Source organism: Bubalus kerabau, chromosome 9, assembly GCF_029407905.1.
Source record: "Bubalus kerabau isolate K-KA32 ecotype Philippines breed swamp buffalo chromosome 9, PCC_UOA_SB_1v2, whole genome shotgun sequence".
Lineage (NCBI taxonomy): Eukaryota > Metazoa > Chordata > Mammalia > Artiodactyla > Bovidae > Bubalus > Bubalus kerabau.
The window spans coordinates 91,256,481-91,278,603 of record NC_073632.1 but is presented as its reverse complement, the minus strand read 5'-3'; the positions used below and the strand labels follow the sequence as shown (position 1 = coordinate 91,278,603).

Below are 22,123 nucleotides of genomic sequence, written 5' to 3'. Positions count from 1 at the left end.
ATCTTGTTCAGTTAGTTGAGGATAAGCACGAAGTCTTTATTATGCTGAAAAAGAAACCTGTTACCTTTTCAGATATATAGAGTGGATACTGAATTTTAAAGTATTTTTTTTAGCACAGCTTTATTTTACATGTATGTACAATAAATTCTCTCATTTAGAGTAATCATGAAATAGGTGTTCTATTTAATTATATATGCAGATGTTGTATTCATTCATTGTATAGCCAACATGTCTATTTGTCTCCCTACCACTATTGTGATTTTCCTGAGAGTGGCATTTATTGTTTCTTTTAGAACCCTTTTCAGTGATAGAAATATAGTGAGTACTGAAAAGACATTATCTTGTTTACAGATTCATTCTAATTCTCCTTGGTGGCTGAATGTGATACACAGAGCAATAGAATTTGGTATTGAAGAGGAACTTGCTCAAAGAGTGAGAAATGAAATAACCAGCAACTACAAGCAACAAACTGGCAAGCTTTCTATGTCAGAGAAGTAAGAAAGTAGCACAAAACAGGATAATTATATTAGTAGTCATCCCAAATATTCAGATCATTTGGTATTAAGAGTTACAGTTTAAGATCATAACATACTGCGGTTATGAACATCTGAATTTCATATTTTGTTAAGTGTATATTTCAAACCAAAATATGAGGTATAAATCTAAAAGATAAACCTTTTTTCCTTTATATTAGTCATTTTTAAATGTTTTCTTTTTTAGTGTGCTTTTTTTTCTATTTTTTTTAATCTGCTTGAAGTATATTTTTGTATCTTTGTTGGATAAAGTTGTTTAAAACCAAGTTGAAGCAGAGTTTTGAAATAGGCTCTGTTTCGGAGATTTCTGCCCTTGGGGTAAGCCATTCCCATTTCCCTATGTCATTCATTCCCTGAGAGCTAAGCTCATAGTGCCACAGTGAGCAGTTTTATATTTTAGAGTCTTTGTCTTCCTGTCTTTCTTCTTATCAACACTTAAAATTCTTTAAGATAGATATATTGGATTATTGCTCTTGATGTATGAATGGTGAATAATTCTTTCCAAAGAACAGATATACTCTGTCAAAAGTACCTTCAGTGGTTTAACCGAAAGGGATGTCAGCCTAGTGTGGGGAGCTTAGGTGTTGTGGCAGAACTGGATTCTGGGTGGAAGGATGTCCGCCTCTCAGATCACATCCCAGTCAGAGGTCAGCCTTGGCATTAAAGCTGGTTTTCAGTGAAAAATTCAGTAAGAATGTCTGTTAAATATTAAAAGCATTTTCATTTGCTCTTCAAAAAACTTTTCCAAATGTCTACTACAACCCTAAAAAGATATGCTCCATTTTCCATTTGTCACTATTAACTTGGATATACCTTAGTATAATCATTTTTTTCATCATACAGAATCTGATATACTTCTCATTTCTAAAGTATATGCAGGATTAGTTCAGTTCATTCACTCATTCGCATCTAACTCTGCAATCCCATGGACCGTAGCACACCAGGCCTCCTTGTCAATCACCAACTCCCGGAGTTTACCCGAACTCATGACCCTTGAGTCAGTGGTGCCATCCAACCATCTCATCCTCTGTCACCCACTTCTTCTCCCACCTTCAATCTTTCCCAGCATCAGGGTCTTTTCAAATGAGTCAGCTCTTTGTATCAGGTGGCCAAAGTATTGCAGTTTCACCTTCAACATCAGTCCTTCCATTGAACACCCAGAACTGATCTACTTTAGGATGGACTGGTTGGATCTCCTTGGAGCCAAGGGACTCTTAAGAGTCTTCTCCAACACCACAGTTAAAAAGCATCAATTCTTTACAGTCCAACTGTCACATCCATACATGACTACTGGAAAAACAATAGCCTTGACTAGACGGACCATTGTTGGCAAAGTAATGTCTCTGCTTTTGAATATGCTGTCTAGGTTGGTCATAGCTTTTCTTCCAAGGAGCAAGCATCTTTTAATTTCACAGCTGCAGTCATCATCTGCTGTGATTTTGGAGCCTCAAAAAATAGTCTGCCACTGTTGCCCCATCTATCTCCCATGAAGTTTGGGACCAGATGCCATGATCTTTGTCTTCTGAATGTTGAGTTTTAAGCCAACCTTTTCACTCTCCTCTTTCATTTCCATCAAAAGGCTCTTTAGTTCTTCACTTTTTGCCACAAGGGTGGTGTCCTCTGCATATCTGACATTATTAATATTTCTCCAAGCACCCTTGATTCCAGCCTGTGCTTCATCCAGTCCAGCATTTCTCATGATGTACTCTGCATATAAGTTAAATAAGCAGGGTGACAATATACAGCCTTGACATAATCCTTTTCCTATTTGGAACCAGTCTATTGTTCCACGTCCAGTTCTAACTGTTGCTTCCTGACCTGCATGCAGGTTTCTCAAGAGGCAAGTCAGATGGTCTGGTATTCCCATCTCTTTCAGAATTTTCCACAGTTTATTGTGATCCACACAGTCAAAGGCTTTGGCATAGTCAATAAAGCGGAAATAGATGTTTTTTTCTGGAAGTCTCTTGCTTTTTCGAGGGTGCAGCAGATGTTGGCAATTTGATCTCTGGTTCCTCTGCCTTTTCTAAATCCAACTTGAACATTGGGAAGTTCACAGTTCACATACTATTGAAGCCTGCTTGGAGAATTTTGAGCATTACTTGACTAGCATGTGCTGCTGCTGCTAAGTCGCTTCAGTCGTGTCCAACTCTGTGCAACCCCATAGACAGCAGCCCATCAGGCTCCACCGTCCCTGGGATTCTCCAGGCAAGAACACTGGAGCAGGTTGCCATTTTCTTCTCCAATGCATGAAAGTGAAAAGTGAAAGTGAAGTCGCTCAGTAGTGTCCAACTCTTAGCGACCCCATGGACCACAGCCTACCAGGACATCCATCCATGGGATTTTCCAGGCAAGAGTACTGGAGGGGGGTGCCATTGCCTTCTCTGGACTAGCGTGTGAGATGAGTGCAATTGTGCGGTAGTTTGAACATTCTTTGACACTACCTTTCTTTGGGATTGGAATGAAAACTGACCTTTTCCAGTCCTGTGGCCACTGCTGAGTTTTCCAAATTTGCTGGCATATTGCATGCAGCACTTTCACAGCATCATCTTTTAGGATTTGAAATAGCTCAACTGGAATTCCATCACCTCCACTAGCTTTGTTTGTAGTAATGCTTCCTAACGCCCACTTGACTTCACATCCCAGGATGTCTGACTCGAGGTGAGTGATCACACCATCGTGATTATCTGGTTCATGAAGATTTTTTTTTGTACAGTTTTTCTGTGTATTCTTGCCACCTCTTCTTAATATCTTCTGCTTCTATTAGGTCCATACCATTTCTGTCCTTTATGGAGCCCATCTTTGCCTGAAATGTTCCCTTGGTATCTCTAATTTTCTTGAAGAGATCTCTAATCTTTACCATTCTGTTGTTTTCCTCTATTTCGTTGCATTGATCACTGAGGAAAGCTTTCTTATTTTTCCTTGGAACTCTGCATTCATATGGTATATCTCTCCTTTTCTCCTTTGCTTTTGGCTTCTCTTCTTTTCTCAGCTATTTGTAAGGCCTCCTCAGACAGCCATTTTGCTTTTTTGCATTTCTTTTCTTTGGGGATGGTCTTGGTCCCTGTCTCCTGTACAGTGTCATGAATCTCCATCCATAGTTCATCAGGCACTCTATCAGATCTAATCCCTTAAATCTATTTCTCACTTCCACTGTTTAATCATAAGGGATTTGATTTAGGTTATACCTGAATGATCTAATGGTTTTCCCTACTTTCTTGAATTTAAGTCTGAATTTGGCAATAAGGACTTTATGATCTGAGCCACAGTCAGCTCCCCATCTTGTTTTTGCTGACTATGTAGAGTTTCTCCATCTTTGGCTACAAAGAATATAATCAGTCTGATTTTGGTGTTGACCATCTGGTGATGTTCATGTGTACAGTCTTCTCTTGTGCTATTGGAAGAGGGTGTTTGCTATGACCAGTGCATTCTCTTGGCAAATATTAACTGCTTTTGAGGGCACTCCCTTTTTCCTGTTAAGCCCAAGAATCACCATCCCCGGATAAGTTACTTATGTCACAATGTTTGTCACAATGTTTTACCTCGTGTTAAAGCTATGTCCTAAAATGTTCTGCCAGCATTGTGGAATCAGCTGATAAAGAAAAGATATTTTTATATGTGTTGAATTTGTTTTTCTTAAATCACGCAGAAACTACTTTTAGAAGTTGTAAATCTCCATATTAGAATATATCCCCTATTAAATATTTTGAGGTCTCATGGCTGTAAAAGGACCAATCAGTTCAGTTCAGTTGCTCAGTTGTGTCCGACTCTTTGCGACCCCATGAATCGCAGCATGCCAGGCCCCCTGTCCATCACCAACTCCTGGAGTTCACTCAGACTCACATCCATTGAGTCAGTGATGCCATCCAGCCATCTCATCCTCTGTCATCCCCTTTTCCTCCTGCCCCCAATCCCTCCCAGCATCAGAGTCTTTTCCAATGAGTCAACTCTTCGCATGAAGTGGCCAAAGTACTGGAGTTTCAGCTTCAGTATCATTCCCTCCAAAGAAATCTCAGGACTGATCTCCTTCAGAATGGACTGGTTGGATCTCCTTGCAGTCCAAAGGACTCTCAAGAGTCTTCTCCAACAGCACAGTTCAAAAGCATCAATTCTTCGGCACTCAGCTTTCTTCACAGTCCAACTCTCAATCCATACATGACCATTGGAAAAACCATAGCCTTGACTAGACGGACCTATGTTGGCAAAGTAATGTCTCTGCTTTTGAATATGCTATCTAGGTTGGTCATAACTTTCCTTCCAAGGAGTAAGCGTCTTTTAATTTCATGGCTGCAGTCACCATCTGCAGTGATTTTGGAGCCCAAAAAAATAAAGTCTGACACTGTTTCCACTGTTTCCCCATCTATTTCCCATGAAGTGATGGGACCAGGTGCCATGATCTTCGTTTTCTGAATGTTGAGCTTTAAGCCAACGTTTTCACTCTCCACTTTCACTTTCATCAAGAGACTTTTAGTTCCTCTTCATCTTCTACCATAAGGGTGGTGTCATCTGCCTATCTGAGGTTATTGATATTTCTCCCGGCAATTCCGATTCCAGCTTGTGCTTCTTCCTGCCCAACGTTTCTCATGATGTACTCTGCATATAAGTTAAATAAGCAGGATGATAATATACAACCTTGACGTACTCTTTTTCCTATTTGGAACCAGTCTGTTGTTCCATGTCCAGTTCTAACTGTTGCTTCCTGACCTGCATATAGGAAACATTAAATGTATAATTCACTACACAAACATGAATTTTAAAAGCACTAGATGTAAATAAAAAGTAAGAAAATACATTTTTGAAGTTAATATTGTTTTAGATTGTATGTATTCAGACATATGAAATTTTTATCTCAGAAACCAAAGTACTCCTGTTTACTTGTTAGTGATTCTTAAGGAACGCTGTTTAGCTTGGTAATTAAGAGTGCAAGTAGGTTCTTGAGTCAAACTGCCTATGTTCATACCTCAGTTCCACCCCTTATTATCTCTGTGTTCTTCGGAGAGTTATATAAGCTCTCTCTGCCTTGGTTTCTTCATCTATAAACCCACAAAGCATTGTTGTTAAGATTAGAAAAAGGTGCTTACTTACAATACTACCTACCATTAGTATGGTGTATAAGAGTTACCATCTATTATTATCTTTTTTTCTTCATTTAAGACCTGCAAGAGAGAGCATCACTAAGACTTGTAAATGCTAATTTGTAAGGATATTTTTCAGTCCTTACTTACGTGCTCAGATCTGAGTCAGTAAAGAGAATTTTTCCAAACCCACTTCTTCCTGTTGGTTCAAAAGTTAGTTTTTGAAGAGCAATTTAAATTTTTAATGTTACAAATAAAAACCTTTGTTTTCTTTTTGTGAATAGTAGTGATAACTAACCTAATTTTAAGTATCTCTATATAATTTTTTTTAGAAATACTGAGAAGCTATTCTGTCTATTATACACGTTTTTTAAAAGGAGATATAACCTAATTCTTACCTTCTAACCGTTAGTTTAATGAGAAGACAAGAGTTATAAGTAATTTGAGAAATATGAGCATGCATAAACAAAGTACTGGGACTTCCCAGGTGGCTCAGACTGTAAAGAATCTGCCTGCAATGCAGGAGACCTGGGTTCGATCCCTGGGTTTGGAAGTTCCCCTGGAGGAGAACATGACAGCTCACTCCAGTATTCTTGCCTGGAGAATCCCCATGGACAGAGGAGTCTGTTGGGCTATAGTTCATGGGGTCACAAAGAGTCAGACACAACTGAGCAACTAAGCACAGCATACCAGTGCAGGAGATCTGGATTTGATCCCTGGATCAGGAAGATCTGCTGAGGAAGAAATAGCAGCCCACTCCAGTATTCTTGACTGGGAAATCCCATGGACAGAGGAGCCTAGTGGCTACAGTCCATGGGGTCACAGAAGAGTCAGACATGACTTAGCATCTAACACAGCAACAAAGTACAAAAATGAATAATGTTGTAATAAACTCCATGAACAGAAAGAAACAGACTAATGTGAAATATTGGGAAAGCCTTTTAGGAACAAGAGTAGTCTCTTATGAACAATTTGGAGAATGATACATGGATTTTAGGAAGAAGGATATCAGTCAGTTCAGTCACTCAGTCGTTTCTGACTCTTTGCGAACCCCATGAACCACAGCATGCCAGGCTTCTCTGTCTATCACCAACTCCCAGAGTTCACCTAAACCGATGTCCATTGAGTTGGTGATGCCATCCAACCATCTCATCCTCTGTCATCCCCTTCTCCTCCTGCTCTCAATCTTTCCCAGCATCAGGGTCTTTTCAAATGAGTCAGTTCTTCACATCAGGTGGCCAAACTATTGGAGTTTCACCTTCAACATCGGTCCTTCCAATGAACACCCAGGACTGGTCTCCTTTAGGATGGACTGGTTGAATCTCCTTGCAGTCCAAGGGACTCTCAAGAGTCTTCTCCAACACCACAGTTCAAAAGCATCAATTCTTCAGCGCTCAGCTTTCTTCACAGTCCAACTCTCACATCCATACGTGACCACTGGAAAAACCATAGCCTTAACTAGATGGACCTTTGTGGGCAAAGTAATGTCTTTGCTTTTGAATATGCTGTCTAGGTTGGTCATAACTTCCTTCCAAGGAGTAAGCGTCTTTTAATTTCATGGCTGCAGTCACCATCTGCTGTGATTTTGGAGGAGCCCAAAAAAATAAAGTCTGATGCTGTTTCCCCATCTATTTGCCATGAAGTGATGGGACCAGATGTCATGATCTTAGTTTTCTGAATGTTGAGCTTTAAGCCAACTTTTTCACTCTCCTCTTTCACTTTCATCAAGAGGCTCTTTAGTTCTTCACTTTCTGCCATTAGAGTGGTGTTATTTGCCTATCTGAGGTTATTGATATTTCTCCCAGCAATCTTGATTCCAGCTTGTGCTTCTTCCAGCCCAGCGTTTCTCGTGATGTTCTCTGCATATAAGTTAAATAAGCAGGAGTACAGCCTTGACGTACTCCTTTTCCTATTTGGAACCAGTCTGTTGTTCCATGTCCAGTTCTAACTGTTGCTTCCTGACCTGCATACAGGTTTCTCAAGAAGCAGGTCAGGTAGAGTCTTAACCTAAAAAGCAAACAAATCCCATTTATATTTTTTTTACTTTTTAATTTCTTATTATTCTAGGCTTTGTTTTTCCTTTCAGAAATGCATACACACACAACCATAAATTTTTTGTCTTAACCTGGTTCATTTACAGTTTATCAGATTGGTTAACAGTTTTTAAATTTAACTCTTAGTTCTGCCACGTAGCTTTCTAACTTTAAATTGCTTTGATTCATTAAGCTTTATCTACATTGTGGGGACCGTGATGTCTTTTGAGGTTAACAGAAGATGTGCTTGGCAAAGTGGCTGGCATTTAGTAAATGGTTAATTAAAATACATGTGGATATGTACAAGTTCCTGGTAATATGGAAAATAACTGTTGGCCATTTTTCTTCTTTCTTCTCACTTTTCTGTCTTTACTTTTCATCCTGCAGTCACCACCTCTGCACAAAGAGCATCAATGTCAGGGAGCATCAGTCAGAGTTAAAAAGAAAAAAATGTGACAATTCTGATCTTTCACAGACATCAGAGGCAGATGTCTGCCTCTGAGGTAGCACATAGGTTTTGCTTACTGTTTTTGGGTTCTGAGGTCAGCAACTATCAGATGTTTTTGTTATCTTTTATAGTGGACTACCCAATGTTATTATTCTTTGTTTACCAGCTGCATACATGCCTAAGTTAAACTCACCCAGGTGTGACTTGGTAAAACGTTGCAATTTCTTTAACACGTTGCCAGCCACTTTTTAAATTTTCAAGAAATTGACCTACTATTCTTTTCTTTGTTGTGTGTGGTGCTGGTGATGGGAATCAGGTTCCATGACTGCCGAGGACTTCAGTTCTTACTGACAACACATATGGAAGAGCTCAGTAAGTTCCAGAAGCAAGTGAGAGAGGCTGTAAAAAACCTGGAGGGACCTCCATCTCGGCATGTTATTGAATCTGCAACAATCTGCCATCTCCGACCAGTCAGACTTCCTCTCAACTGGTGGGTAATAGCAGAAATTACCTGGTGGACAGCGTCATTCCTTTGAGCTAGATTTCTTCTGAGAGAAGAAACAGTGGCTCACATAAAACTTTTTTTCATTTGAATTCAGATAGAAATAGAGATGTGTTGTTAATCTAACTTAAAAAATAAAAACCTCTCTAAGACCACATACCAGAGGACTATGTACTTTTTTTTTTTTCTAAAATGGCATATTTTTTGGTAACGAAAATGTGAAGTATAAAATACTCAGCCTCTTTTAGAGATTACCTGATTGCCGGATATGTCTGTGACTCTTTCTCTCATAATTTCTTCTTTTCCAGCTGTGTCTTTTGTAAGGCTGATGAATTGTTCACAGAGTATGAGTCAAAACTATTTTCTTACACGTAAGTTCTCTGATAGATTAAAATGAACATTTTACAAGAGTTGGTATATTTTGTGTTTTTTTTTAATATTTATTTTTATTTATTTACTTACTTGGCTGCCCTGGGTCTTGGTTGTAACAGACAGGATCTTTTTAGTTGTGGCATGTGGGACCTAGTTCCTTGACAGGGATCGAGCCAGGGCCCTCTGCACTGGGAGCTCAGTCTTAGCCACTGCACCACTAGGGATGCCCCAAGACTTGGTACTTTAATGTATAGGATTCATATTTTCCTCAAAGTAATATTTTTTTCTCTCTCTTTTTCGATCAATTTATAAACTCTAGCATTTGACCATGTAACATGCTCAGTTTCCCCTTTGCTGAAGTTTACCCTCTAAATGTTCATGTCTTGTGTTAATAGTAGTATGTGTTAATTTGAAGGGAGGACACAGACTGTCCATACAACAGATTTGAACTCAGATCCCTGCTCACTAATGTACATAGTGGACTTCTCTCAGCCTCAAGATCCTCATTTGTAAACTGAAGATATGTATAACCATGACATTAGCAAAATTATCCTGATTTTACAAACATGGAAATTGAGAAAAGGCTAAGTTCTGATTGCCTCAAAAAAAAAAGAAAGAAAGAAAATAGTGTACTTTCAGGTCATCTTGTGGCCTTTTCTGTTTGTATGGTTGATAAGTGGTAATTCATGTTTTGTATTTTAATTCTCAGAGTAAGATTTTTGCCTGGAATTTATAGCCAGTTTTTACGGTGCCAGATTGCTCTTAAAAGAACACTGGTCAAGTGTGATGCCTCAAGGCCGCTGTGGTTTTCCAAAGGCTTGCTAGCGCGATCCTGTAGACATGACATTGAAAGTTGTCAATATTGTTGATGAAATAATTGTTTTTGACCTTGCTTTTCTGTTGATTCTGCCAATATCATTTTTATGGTACTTGTTACCCACTGACAGTAGTTATTGTGGTTTTCTTCTCAAACATGTTCAGAGTCAAAGGCCAGACTGCAATATTTGAGGAGATGATAGAAGATGAAGAGGGACTGGTGGATGATCGAATAACTACCACCAACCGTGGTCTGTGGGCAATAAGTGAGACAGAGCGATCTATGAAAGCACTACTGTCATTTGCAAAATCGCACAGATTTGATGTTGAATTCATTGATGAGGGAAGTAATTCAATGGATCTCTTTGAAGCTTGGAAGAAGGAATATAAGGTAACAGTGATTTAAATCTTCCTTCCTGTATTAAAAATTCTCCACCTCTACATTAATTTTAATTGCTACTTTCCTTTTTCTCTCTTCAATTTTTAAAAATCTGCTTCAGAAAGTTGAGGTGTCATAATTTATCTTTCCATGAAATGTAATGATTGTACTAATTAATAATAAATATACTAAAGAAATAAGCAATTTCTGTTTATTAAATTGCTAAAAAGAATAACTAAAATGAAATTTAAATGAAACTTTCTATTTAGCCTTGAAAGTATGTTATTCTTGTTTTAGCTTGACCTTACACTGCTATTCTTTGAAATCAGACTATGACTTTGTTTCCTTTTTTGTTTTGTTCTGCTTTTGTTCTGTAAATAAAAACCAAACATCAGCAACCTTGAAGACTGAACTTAGTAAACAGTTCTCAACATACAAGATAGAAACCGTTGCAATTAATAATGCACAAAGGGACCCTTCGTATTCATAGTTTAATAATTTCATGAAATTCTGTACTTGAGATTCCAGAATTTATTAATTTTCAATTTTCCTTTATATCAATTCAGTTCATGTCTGACTTTGTAACCCTATGGACTGCCCTACACCAGGTGTCCATCACCAACTCCCACAGCTTGCTCAAACTCATGTCAATCGAGTCAGTGACGCCATCCAACTCTCTCATCCTCTGTCATCCCCTTCTCCTGCCTTCAATCTTTCCCAGCATCAAGGTCTTTTTCTAATGAGTCAATTCTTTGCATCCGGTGGCCAAAGTATTGGAGTTTCAGCTTCAGCATCAGTCCTTCCAGTGAATATTCAGGATTGATTTCCTTTAGGATTGACTGGTTGGATCTCCTTGCAGTCCAGTGGACTCTCAAGAGTATTCTCCAACACCATAGTTCAAAAGCATTGATGCTTCAGCGCTCAGCTTTCTTTATCTTGATGATCCAAGTCTCAAATCCATACATGACTACTGGAATTCTTTTTATGTAGATTTGTTAATCCCTTGTCCTATTTTGCAAGTGAGATGGGGGAGGAAATAAAAGAAATAGGTTTGTTTTTTTTTAATTTATGCTGCTATAATTCCACTTGATATCTTTTATTTAATCTAAAGTTCTTCTTTTTAAAGCAGGATAAAAATTTTTCTCAAGAAAGAGAAGCTAAGTTGTCTATCAGTTCGTGTGTTTAATAGTTTAGGGAATGATACTTCTGTAGAGTCCAAAGTGTTGGTTTGTAGTAATTTTTTCTCTTCACATTACTCTTCTAAAAGCAAAAGCATATTAACGCCGTTAATTACAGCAGGTCATGGAAGAAGACAGTACTGTATACAGTGTTCACTTGCCCCTGCAGTCTTCCTTTGAGCTCACTTTAGCCACACATTCTGTGTCAGAGGAATGCTTATCACGCGTTTCACCCAGATCTTCGTGCACTTTTTTCTCTGTGACATTGCAGACTAAACCCTTTTAGACCATGTAAATGAATGAGATACTGCTTCACACATCAGGATCTAACTTAAAGCATAATGTTATTGAAGACAGCATAACAAAAAATTTTATAATGACTGATACCATTTTTACAAATGTCAGAAACTTATATAACCAGATTGTTAAGTATGTGTAGATTAATATAACTCCAGTGAAAAGTACAGAATAATAAGTCCAGTTCAGAATAGTGGTTACCCCATCGGCAACCCACTCCAGTACTCTTGCCTGGAAAATCCCATGGACAGAGGAGCCTGGTAGGCTGCAGTCCATGGGGTCTCAAAGAGTCGGACATGACTGAGCAAATTCACTTTCACTTTCCTGCCTTGGAGAAGGAAATGGCAACCCACTCCAGTGTTCTTGCCTGGAGGATCCCAGGGATGGCAGAGCCTGGTGGGCTGCCGTCTATGGGGTCGCACCGAGTTGGACACGACTGAAGCGACTTAGTAGTAGTAGTAGTAGCATCATTAGGGGTTGAAGGAAGAATGTGTGAGGCAAGAGAGCAAGGCAGATGAGAAGGAACACAGAGGCTTTCTAAGGAGCTGACATTCTCTTTCCCAATTTAGATGATGTGGACTCAGTTGTGTATTTTAATATTTTCATTATCCTATATACATATTAATATTGAGAATGTGAAATATTTTGTAATAAAAAGTATTTCTTTAGAAAATTAAGCAGAGATTCCACCAGTCTAGTATTGAGCTCTAAAAATCTTTGATCTACCAAGAAATCTTGGGGTGTGCTGTTCCTCAGATTCTGAAGAAGTGATATACTCTAGTGTCCTGTGAAGATTATCCAGTCACACTTCATCCCCAAAATGGCCCAAGATTGCTTGCACCTTAGACCCTAAAGAAAAAACTATTTATGTCTTAAGACCTCACTGAAGATTCTAAGTGATATTAACCAATTTTGATGATGTGCTCTACCACTGTTTTTTCTGTCCCTTCAGTTGCTTCATGAATACTGGATGGCTCTGAGGAATCGTGTGTCTGCTGTTGATGAACTTGCAATGGCTACAGAACGACTGAGAGTCCGTGATCCTCGGGAGCCAAAGCCCAACCCACCAGTTCTTCATATCATTGAACCACATGAGGTAATCTACAAGTGAATCACAGAAAAGAGCACAGCAAATAGATAGTCACAAAAATCTGAGACACATAGAAGAGATCAGGACAGTGATGTTTTCAATAAATGTTTCCTGACTTCTCTTAGTTTGAGCCCTACGATGTTTTTGTTTTTGTAGGTCAAAGATGAGCAATTTCATGTCTATTATGTGCTTAGCATCACTGATTTGGTACATTTGCACGTTTATGTGTTTCTCTTTCATATTGCATATTCATCTATTCTTGAACATATTCTGTGTGCACACACCTAAAGATATTCTTGGTCAGTTTTTAGACATGTGTCCTGTTACCCCAGCATTTTCAGAACTGGAAATGTCTTCCCAAAGAGTGGCCAAGAACCTACCTTGCCCTATTTTCCTTTGCTAAATGATGAACAGATATTGACAGGTTCAGTACAGTTCAGTTCAGTCGCTCAGTCGTGTCTGACTCTTTGCGACCCCGTCAACCGCAGCATGCCAGCCCTCCCTATCCATTACCAACTCCCAGAGTTCACCCAAACCCATGTCCATCGAGTCGGTAATGCCATCCAACCATCTCATCCTCTGTCATCCCGTTCTCCTCCTGCCCTCAATCTTTCCCAGCATCAGGGTCTTTTCAAATGAGTCAGTTCTTCATATCAGGTGGCCAAACTATTGGAGTTTCACCTTCAACATCAGTCCTTCCAATGAACACCCAGGACTGATCTCCTTTAGGAAGGACTGGTTGGATCTCCTTGCAGTCCAAGGGACTCTCAAGAGTCTTCTCCAACACCACATCAATTCTTCGGTGCTCTGCTTTCTTTATAGTCCAACCCTCACATCCATACGTGACCACTGGAAAAACCATAGCCTTGACTAGATGGACCTTTGTTGGCAGAGTAATATCTCTGCTTTTCAATAGGCTATCTAGGTTGGTCATAACTTTCCTTCCAAGGAGTAAGCATCTTTTAATTTCATGGCTCCAATCACCATCTGCAGTGATTTTGGAGCCCAGAAAAATTGACAGGTTACTCTCTGTTAAATCCCTCTTTGTATCTCAAAATTTTAAAAATAACTCCACCAACCTTTCTTCTTCCTATTAAAAATATAATATTCTTTATTACTTGTTTTTGTTCCTTAAATCTTTTAAATCTTTTTTTCTGTAAAGCTTGGAGACTGTAACTTAGAAAAATTTGAGAAATGTTCATTATATACTATTTCTTCTATACAGCAAAATATATGTATTTTTTAAAATATATTATCTAGTATCCATTTTGCACATTTGAGTTTTCACACTTAAATATGTTTCTTAAATGTTGAAAGGATGAATTAAAATAGAAGAATTGTGTGTGTTTAATATAATGTTACCATCTTAGAATAAAGATGTATTATTTTGCTTTTTAGGTAGAACAGAATCGTATAAAACTACTAAATGATAAAGCTGTTGCTACATCCCAGCTGCAGAAAAAGCTTGGGCAGCTTCTTTACCTAACTAACTTGGAAAAGGTATTGTTTTTAAAAGATGTTACTTTTTCCCATATTGCACTATCAATAAACCACTTTATTGACTCTCTTTATTTAATCTGTTAGTCCCATAATTAATGATATAGGTGTTTTTTTAATCATTTTTTTGTTTGTGTTAGTTACATGTCAGAACACTAGCTATGTCTGCAGTACCTGTGCAGATCAGAAAAGAAGATGATGTCTATAGAAAATACGTTATACAGATAAGGTAAAGGGTATGAGTATATAGCATAGCACAATGTAAACAGACTAGTTCAAAACCTTGAACAGTGATAGTATTACAGCATACCCCTGGGTGAAGACTGCACTGTATAATACATACACCTGCCTCCATTAATGCATGCACAGATTTTTTAAATTTGTTATCTGAAATTGTGCAGTGTGTTTCGAAACCTACTAAATAAGAGGACATGGCAATGAATTATTTAATGTAATTCACAGCGTATTTTCTGAGTAGTAAGCAAAGTACTATATCAGACATGGATGAATGTAATTCAACTTTCTGGCAAGCATAAATGTGACAGTTAACAAAGTTACTTATCAGAGTATAAGATTTTTGGATAGGAAAAATGAAGCAAAGAGTAGACTACAGTTGGTCCTGAAAAACTGGTGCAAAATAACACTTGAGTGAATGTCATTAATTCTCAGTGATGACAAAATGAAAAACATTCATTATCGGTAAAATATCATGGTCATTCAGAAGGTAGAGTTTTGACCTAGACAGTGTAAGCTGGATCATGAAGCCACTATTTTCTAAATATAGGACTTTTTTCAAGTTATTTTCTTCTCTTTGTCCCATCTATAAAATAAGAATAGTAATACTCTTGCAGGACTCCTTGTAATATTAAATGAGTTAATATATGTAAAGTATTAAGAGTGTTTCCTGGCTTATTAAACCATTTCTAGGTATTTGCTATTAATATTTTTATATTATTACAATATTTTAATATTATTACTATTACTATAATGATGACTGCTATTTTGGCAGGGGGGGAAAAAAAAAAGAAAAATTTGAGGTCAATCTCTTACAAAAATGCCAGATATATAAAAATAACATGGGAAAAAATTTTAATATTTCTGGACATGAGTTTTTAAAATATAAGATTTCTGTACTTTAAATATGAGGGTCAAAATTAAGAGACAATTGATCATTTTTTTAGTTATAGAATAAGTTGATATCCTCTATATGTTGAATTTTTTTTTTTAATTTTTTTTTAAATTGTATTTTATTTTTAAACTTTACAACATTGTATTGGTTCTGCCATATATTGAAACGAATCCGTCACAGGCATACCTGTGTTCCCCATCCCTTGAATTATTTTTTAAAAGGTTAAAATCCCAAAGATATAATCTATATGGGAAAACCCATTTGACTAAAAATAGAAAAAAATAGTTTATAAATGAAGGAAAATAAGGAATCCATAAACTACTACACATAGGACAAATCCAACCCTTCACCAGTTTTTGTAAATTTTAAAGATTTATTGAAACACAGCTATTGTCATTCATTAAGTATTGTCTGCAGCTGCTTTTGTGCTATGTAATAGCAGAGTTGAGTTGTGGCCCACAAAGCCTAAAATATTTACTACCAGGCCCTTTATGGGAAAAATGCTAATTCTTATGTTAAGCAAATTAGAAGAGAAAACATGTGGTAGATTGTTTATAAAATAATACAGTAATGCCTTCTCTTGTGTGCATGCTCTTAGTCACTCTGCGCCCATACTGACTCTGGGCTTAGCCAGATGATTTGCTTTTGGCCTTGTGTCATAGCAGAGATTTGAAAAGTCTGAGCGCTTTGGGGACTTCCCAGGTAGCTCAGTGGTAAAGGATCCACCTACCAATGCTGGCAACACAGGTTCATTCCCTGGGTCCGGAAGATCCCCTGGAGAAGGAAATGGCAACCCACTCCAAATTCCATGGACAGAGGAGCCTGGCGGGCTACAGCCCATGGTGTTACAAAAGAAACACAACTTAGAGACTAAACAACAGTAATGCACTTTGGCATTCTCCCAGTTGTGTTATTTTTTTGGACTCTCAGAGTAAGTGAAGAAGCCCAGGTTCCATTCTTGAGGAGCAAATACCTCAACTTAGCCCTCTCCCCAGACCAGCTCTTACCAACTGCTAGACATGAGTGTGGGGCTAGCCCAAGGCAAATCAGCCCATCCCAGAATTACCCAGGTGACCGGTTGAATCAGGAGAAATAAATGTTTTTTTTAGCCACTAAGGTTTTAGGTGGTTTGTTACATGTTACCTGAAATAAATCATTAATTAAAAAGGGAAAGGATAATTCAATTCAACTTTTATAAATGCTTGCATACTTAAATTATAGTTAATCGAGTTGTTTTAACCATTAGAACTGCTGAATCCATGCACAATTTACTTTTTTTTTTCCTGCTTATAAAAGTCAAAGGGTAATAACAGTTTAGTAATCTATGAGTCTAATTTGCTTTCCTTTATCTTGTTGTCCTCAGTTTTAAAACTTGTTCATTTTGATGACTTTGTTTGGAAATCTTCCAGTTTTTAAGGAGATTTTGAAAAGCTATTTTGACATGATTTCCAGGCATAGATAGCTCTCAAATCAATAGTATTTCTTCTTAGTGAAATTAGAGAAAGGGTCCTGAGAAGAAATCAGCATTAATAAGGAATTATGTGAATAAATGCTGCCTCTTCCCATGTCTGTGATCCCATGCCAACTGGATATGCAGAATACTTATTTATTAAAAAAAAAATCTAGCATGAAAGTAAAATTTGAGAATTTAGTTAAATTGTATCAATATTTTGCTTTTTATTTTGCCTTCTATAATAATCACAATCATAAATATAGTAATATGACAACTTTCACAAGTGGTGTTAAAAATTGTGTCCATTTTTTTGTTCACTCCTTAAATAAATGTCATTTGTACATCTCAGGATTGATAGCATTAGGTAATATATGAGTTATTAGGTCATCTCAATTATTAGATTATTTTAATTCAATTGCCAATATTTACTTTTATAAATGAGTTGTAAAACATGTATCAGCTTTTAAAATATAACTAATACATGTTTTATTTCTTCTTTTTTGGACAGTCTCAGGACAAAACATCAGGAGGTATTAATCCAGAACCTTGTCCAATCTGTGCTCGGCAACTGGGAAAACAGGTGAAATTATAATAAATACTGCATGCATTTATAAAATATTTTACAGTTTTCAAAGGCTTCTACATACAAATTCCCCTGCTCTACCCTCAAACTTTGCATGCAAGGCAATTATTATCTTTGTCTTAAAGATAGGGCCAGAGGTTAACTAACATGCTTAATATAAAATATGTTTGAGCAATGTTTTTTCCCTTAAGTGATAGATCAAACATGTTTCTAGAATAACCCCATCTTTTTCATTAAAGATGAATAATTTTAAACATTGTTTTCAGTCACTTGACTGTCAGTTTATCATGGATATTTTGGAATTGTACAGAAATACAATACAGCATACACAGATTTACTCACGGTACTACAAATGTAGAATAACATAGTTCTTAATATTATTAATATCTAATAGTTCGAGAATTTAAAGCACAAATAACAGTAATCCTAAAGGAATTTATATGTGTTTGAATATTAGTGTACAAATGTCTAAAATAAATGGTACTATATTCAGTTCAGTCGCTCAGTCATGTCCGACTCTTTGCGACCCCATGAATTGCAGCACACCAGGCCTCCCTGTCCATCACCAACTCCCGGAGTTCACTCAAACTCACGTCCATTGAGTCGGTGATGCCATCCAGCCATCTCATCCTCTGTAGTCCCCTTTTCCTCCTGCCCCCAACCCCTCCCAGCATCAGAATCTTTTCCAATGAGTCAACTCTTCGCATGAGGTGGCCAAAGTACTGGAGTTTTCAGCTTCAGCATCATTCCTTCCAAAGAACACCCAGGGCTGATCTCCTTTAGAATGGACTGGTTGGATCTCCTTGCAGTCCAAGGGACTCTCAAGAGTCTTCTCCAACACCACATTTCAAAAGCATCAATTCTTCGGTGCTCAGCTTTCTTCACAGTCCAACTCTCAGGTCCATACATGACCACTGGAAAAACCATAGCCTTGACTAGACAGACCTTTGTTGGCAAAGTAATGTCTCTGCTTTTCAATATGCTGTCTAGGTTGGTCATAACTTTTCTTCCAAGGAGTAAATTTTAGTTCTCCTCAAAAAGATTATTTTTATTTTATGAAATGTGATTTATGATGCTGTAAGTTCCTACTTTGTATGATAAATAAATATGTAATAGCAGAATATTCTTTTTTTTTTTTAATTTGAAAAAGTCTTTTTTCTTTTTCTTACATGGGTAAAAGTGTCTCTGGTACTTTTTTCCTATGAAACTAAAAGTTTAAATATATGAATTCTGCACTCTGACCATCAGTAATCAGAAAGCACATACCTTTTAGTCTCCATGATTTATGGAGAAGATTTTAAAGGATATTTTATTGATAATAAATCTTAAAAGGTAGATTGGAAACTGACCAAAAGAATATTAATCTCAGTAATACTGGAGATTACTGATAAAAAATAAGTGATAAAAGCATTTTGACAAAAATTACTAAAATAAATGGAAAGGATCATAGTGTAAGTAGTTTCTTTACTTTTAGTTTTGATGAGATTCATGCAACCAGTTTGTCTCAGAAATTTTATTGTCTTTACCATTTGCATCTAATTTTCTGTATAGTAAATGCTTTAACATATAAAAATTAAATCTGTTTAATAAGTTGTATAGAATGTATTGAATATGATATCAGAATTAATATTGTAGTCAATCTGTTACTCTAGTAATTTGCATTTTTCCTAAATACTGAAATGAGAACACCAACATCTTACAAAATATTGATGACTATTAGTCTTCCTATTAGTGTGAGCAGAACTAAAAACTATGGTTCACTAAAAATAGTTTAAAAGTGTAATTTAGTTTTTATGACTTAAAGGTTTTTTATTATATATCATGAAATATTTAGGAAATGAAATGATGGCTCTCTTCCTCTCCTTTTAATAGATTTATAGATTGGAAGGCATCTTTTGATAGTATCTCACTGAGGCATATTCTGTGTGTTTTCTTCTTTAGTGGGCAGTACTGACCTGCGGGCACTGTTTCTGTAATGAGTGCATTTCAATTATTATCGAACAGTACAGCGTGGGGTCTCACAGGAGCTCCATCAAGTGTGCCATCTGCCGCCAGACCACGTCTCACAAAGAAATCTCCTATGTCTTCACCTCAGAGAAAGCCAGCCAGGAAGAGGACATCCCTGTGAAGGTAAAGTCGGTTAAGAACATGCATAGTCTGAGCAGTGTAATAGAAGTCAGTATCTGGCAGTGAGAGCATGAGAATCAGAGCAAGGCTGGCTCAGTGACTATGAAGCAACTACTGTTGACTGTAGATATACTGCCTGAAAGCCTCAGTACATCTACTTATTCCTCACGGTAGGAACACAGGAATGCTTTTTCAAACATAGTAATAATTATGCCCACTATAGCAAAAAAGTGACATCTTAGAATTCCAGTCCTTTTTTTTTTAATAGTGTTTCTGAGCACTACAGCTATTAGATAGAGCTCTGATTCAAGTCCAAGTTTCTTTTCTTCATTCTTCCATTCAGCCCAGTGTATCAGGAAAAAGAGGATATGCCCCACCAAATTGAGGGATAAAATAAATTGATTCCTGAAGTTACTAGTGAAGACTATCACAAGGAGATAGTGCATTTTAGATGGCATGGATTGATATTTCAGACTATAGCCAAAACTTTGCTTTATTTTCCTAATTTTTTTTCCCATGCTTCATTCAGAACTTTAAGAAAGAAGACTATAATTTAAAACGCAAATAAAATAAAGTCCAGATTTGTTGTTTAGTTGCTAAGTTGTGTCCAACTCTTTTGTGACCCCCATGGATTGTGGCCCACCAGGCTCCTCTGTCCATAGAATTTCCCAGGCAAGAATACTGGAGTGAGTTGCCATTTTCTGCTCCAGAAGCTCTTCCCAACCCAGGGATCAAACCCACATCTCCTACATTTACCACTGAGCCACCAGGGAAGCCCAAAATCCAAGTAGGATATGTAACTGGACTTTCCGCCTAAGGGGGTATTTATTTAATGAAAAGCTTTACTAGGTTTTTTGTTCTTTGTTCTATGTAAACGTGCTTTTTCTGTTTGTTTTCCTAACCAAACTTAGAGGACAATTCAACAACTGAGTATGGTAGAGAATGCAGGCCAGAAGAAGCAGTTGGAAGACTGATGGAGCTGGCTCATAGCTAGAAGTAGTAGAATATTTTTCATTAATTCCTTCTCCTTCTGGGTCCCTGCTGCTCTCTGCTCACTTATTGTCCAAGGTTATATTTTGTGAGTAAGCTTAACCACAGGTCCTTATCAGAGAATAGGAGACCTTTTTATTATTATTACTATTACTGAAGTATAGTTGATTTACAGTATTAGTTTCAGGTGTACAACAAAATAAATCAGTTAAACATATACATGTGTCCACTTTTATGTTTTTAAGATTCTTTTCCCATGTGTGTCATTAAAAGTATTGAGTAGAGTTCCCTGTGCTATGCAGTAGATCCTTATTAGTTCTCTGTTTCATATAGAGTAGTGTATATATGTCAGTACCAGTCTCCCAATTGATCGCTCCCCCTGGCAACCATAAGTTTGTTTCCTACTATTGTGACTTGTTTCTGTTTTATAGATTCCACATATGAACAATATCATGTGATACTTGTATTAGTTCTTTTCAAAGAAGTTAGGTATTCAGTATTCCAGATGTGACTGTAGAAATGGGTAACTCAGGTAAGGTGGTAGAAGCTGAAGCAATGAAATTTGAATGTTGAGTAAGTGGTCCAAGTGGAAGGTATATAATATCTGGAGTTGATTATACTTTAGCCTGTTGACCACTCAGAGAACTGCTTTCTTTTTCAGTTCGCCCCCCTCCTCTCTTCCTACTCTTAACAGTTTTTTCCTTCCTTTCCTTTGCATAAAGTCTTTTTTCTTTCCCTGTCTCTTCTCCTGTGGCCTCAGGCATCCCAGGAGCCACAGATGGCATGCGTGGCTAAGAAGGGCTGCTGACCCTCCAGTGAACACATTCATGACAGTACAGGGAACAAGCATAAGAAGGAACTGCTGTGTCAGACTTCATGCAATAAGGTTTAGGAAGTTATTGCCCTGGCTACCAGTAAACAGCACCATCTCTCTGAAACTGAGGCCATCAAACCCAAACACCTGTTCATTTTATGGCAACTCTCCTAGACACCTAGGAGAAAGATCAGGACAGTTACATATGCTGTCCTGTTGGGACAGAATTATCAGTGTACAAATACTGTATATTATGCTCTGACTTTCCTGTCTTTCGTGGATATTGATGAACACATGAATTAATTGAAGGATCTACCAAAAAAAAAAATTTTATAGCACTGAAACATGTTTACATTACCATATATAAAATAGATAACCAGTGTAAGTTCTGGGGATAGGGTGGAGAGGGAAGCGGGTGAGGGGTTCAGAATGGGGGGGACACATGTATACCTGTGGCTAATTCATGTTGATGTATGACAAAAACCATCACAATATTGTAAAGTAAATATCCTCCAATTAAATAATTTTTTTCCAAAAAGAATACAGAATTTATCAAAGTTAAATTATCTTATATGTACATATACTTACATTTCCTTTTTATTAAATACATGACTGAATATTATACTTACTATGCAAGCAAGTTTTATCACTTTTCTGCATTCTCACATTGCTTCTCTCTGCATTTACTTTTTGTTTTCTGTCACCATTTCTGTCTGCCACTTCCGCCTTCTGCTGCCTGTGTTCTTTTCTGACTGTCACATTTCTGCCACCTTCTTGAAGCATCTGCTTGTTTTCTCAGACTCGCACTGC

At 37.3% G+C, this 22,123-nt stretch overlaps 1 protein-coding gene across 4 annotated transcripts in view; it reads left to right on the top strand.

The window, feature by feature from the left end:
• The window catches only part of SHPRH (SNF2 histone linker PHD RING helicase), a 90,849-nt gene that overhangs the window by 46,251 nt on the left and 22,475 nt on the right, over positions 1–22,123 (top strand). For all 4 annotated transcript variants that reach the window (XR_008698386.1, XM_055535882.1, XM_055535883.1 and 1 more), the window contains 8 exons: positions 352–494; positions 8,403–8,576; positions 8,897–8,959; positions 9,942–10,167; positions 12,583–12,726; positions 14,119–14,220; positions 17,308–17,379; positions 19,324–19,512. Coding sequence is in view for 3 of the 4 variants with exons in the window: in XM_055535882.1 (XP_055391857.1) it covers positions 352–494; positions 8,403–8,576; positions 8,897–8,959; positions 9,942–10,167; positions 12,583–12,726; positions 14,119–14,220; positions 17,308–17,379; positions 19,324–19,512 (1,113 nt within the window). In the remaining variant the exon portion in view is untranslated. The remainder of the gene's footprint in view (positions 1–351; positions 495–8,402; positions 8,577–8,896; positions 8,960–9,941; positions 10,168–12,582; positions 12,727–14,118; positions 14,221–17,307; positions 17,380–19,323; positions 19,513–22,123) is intronic.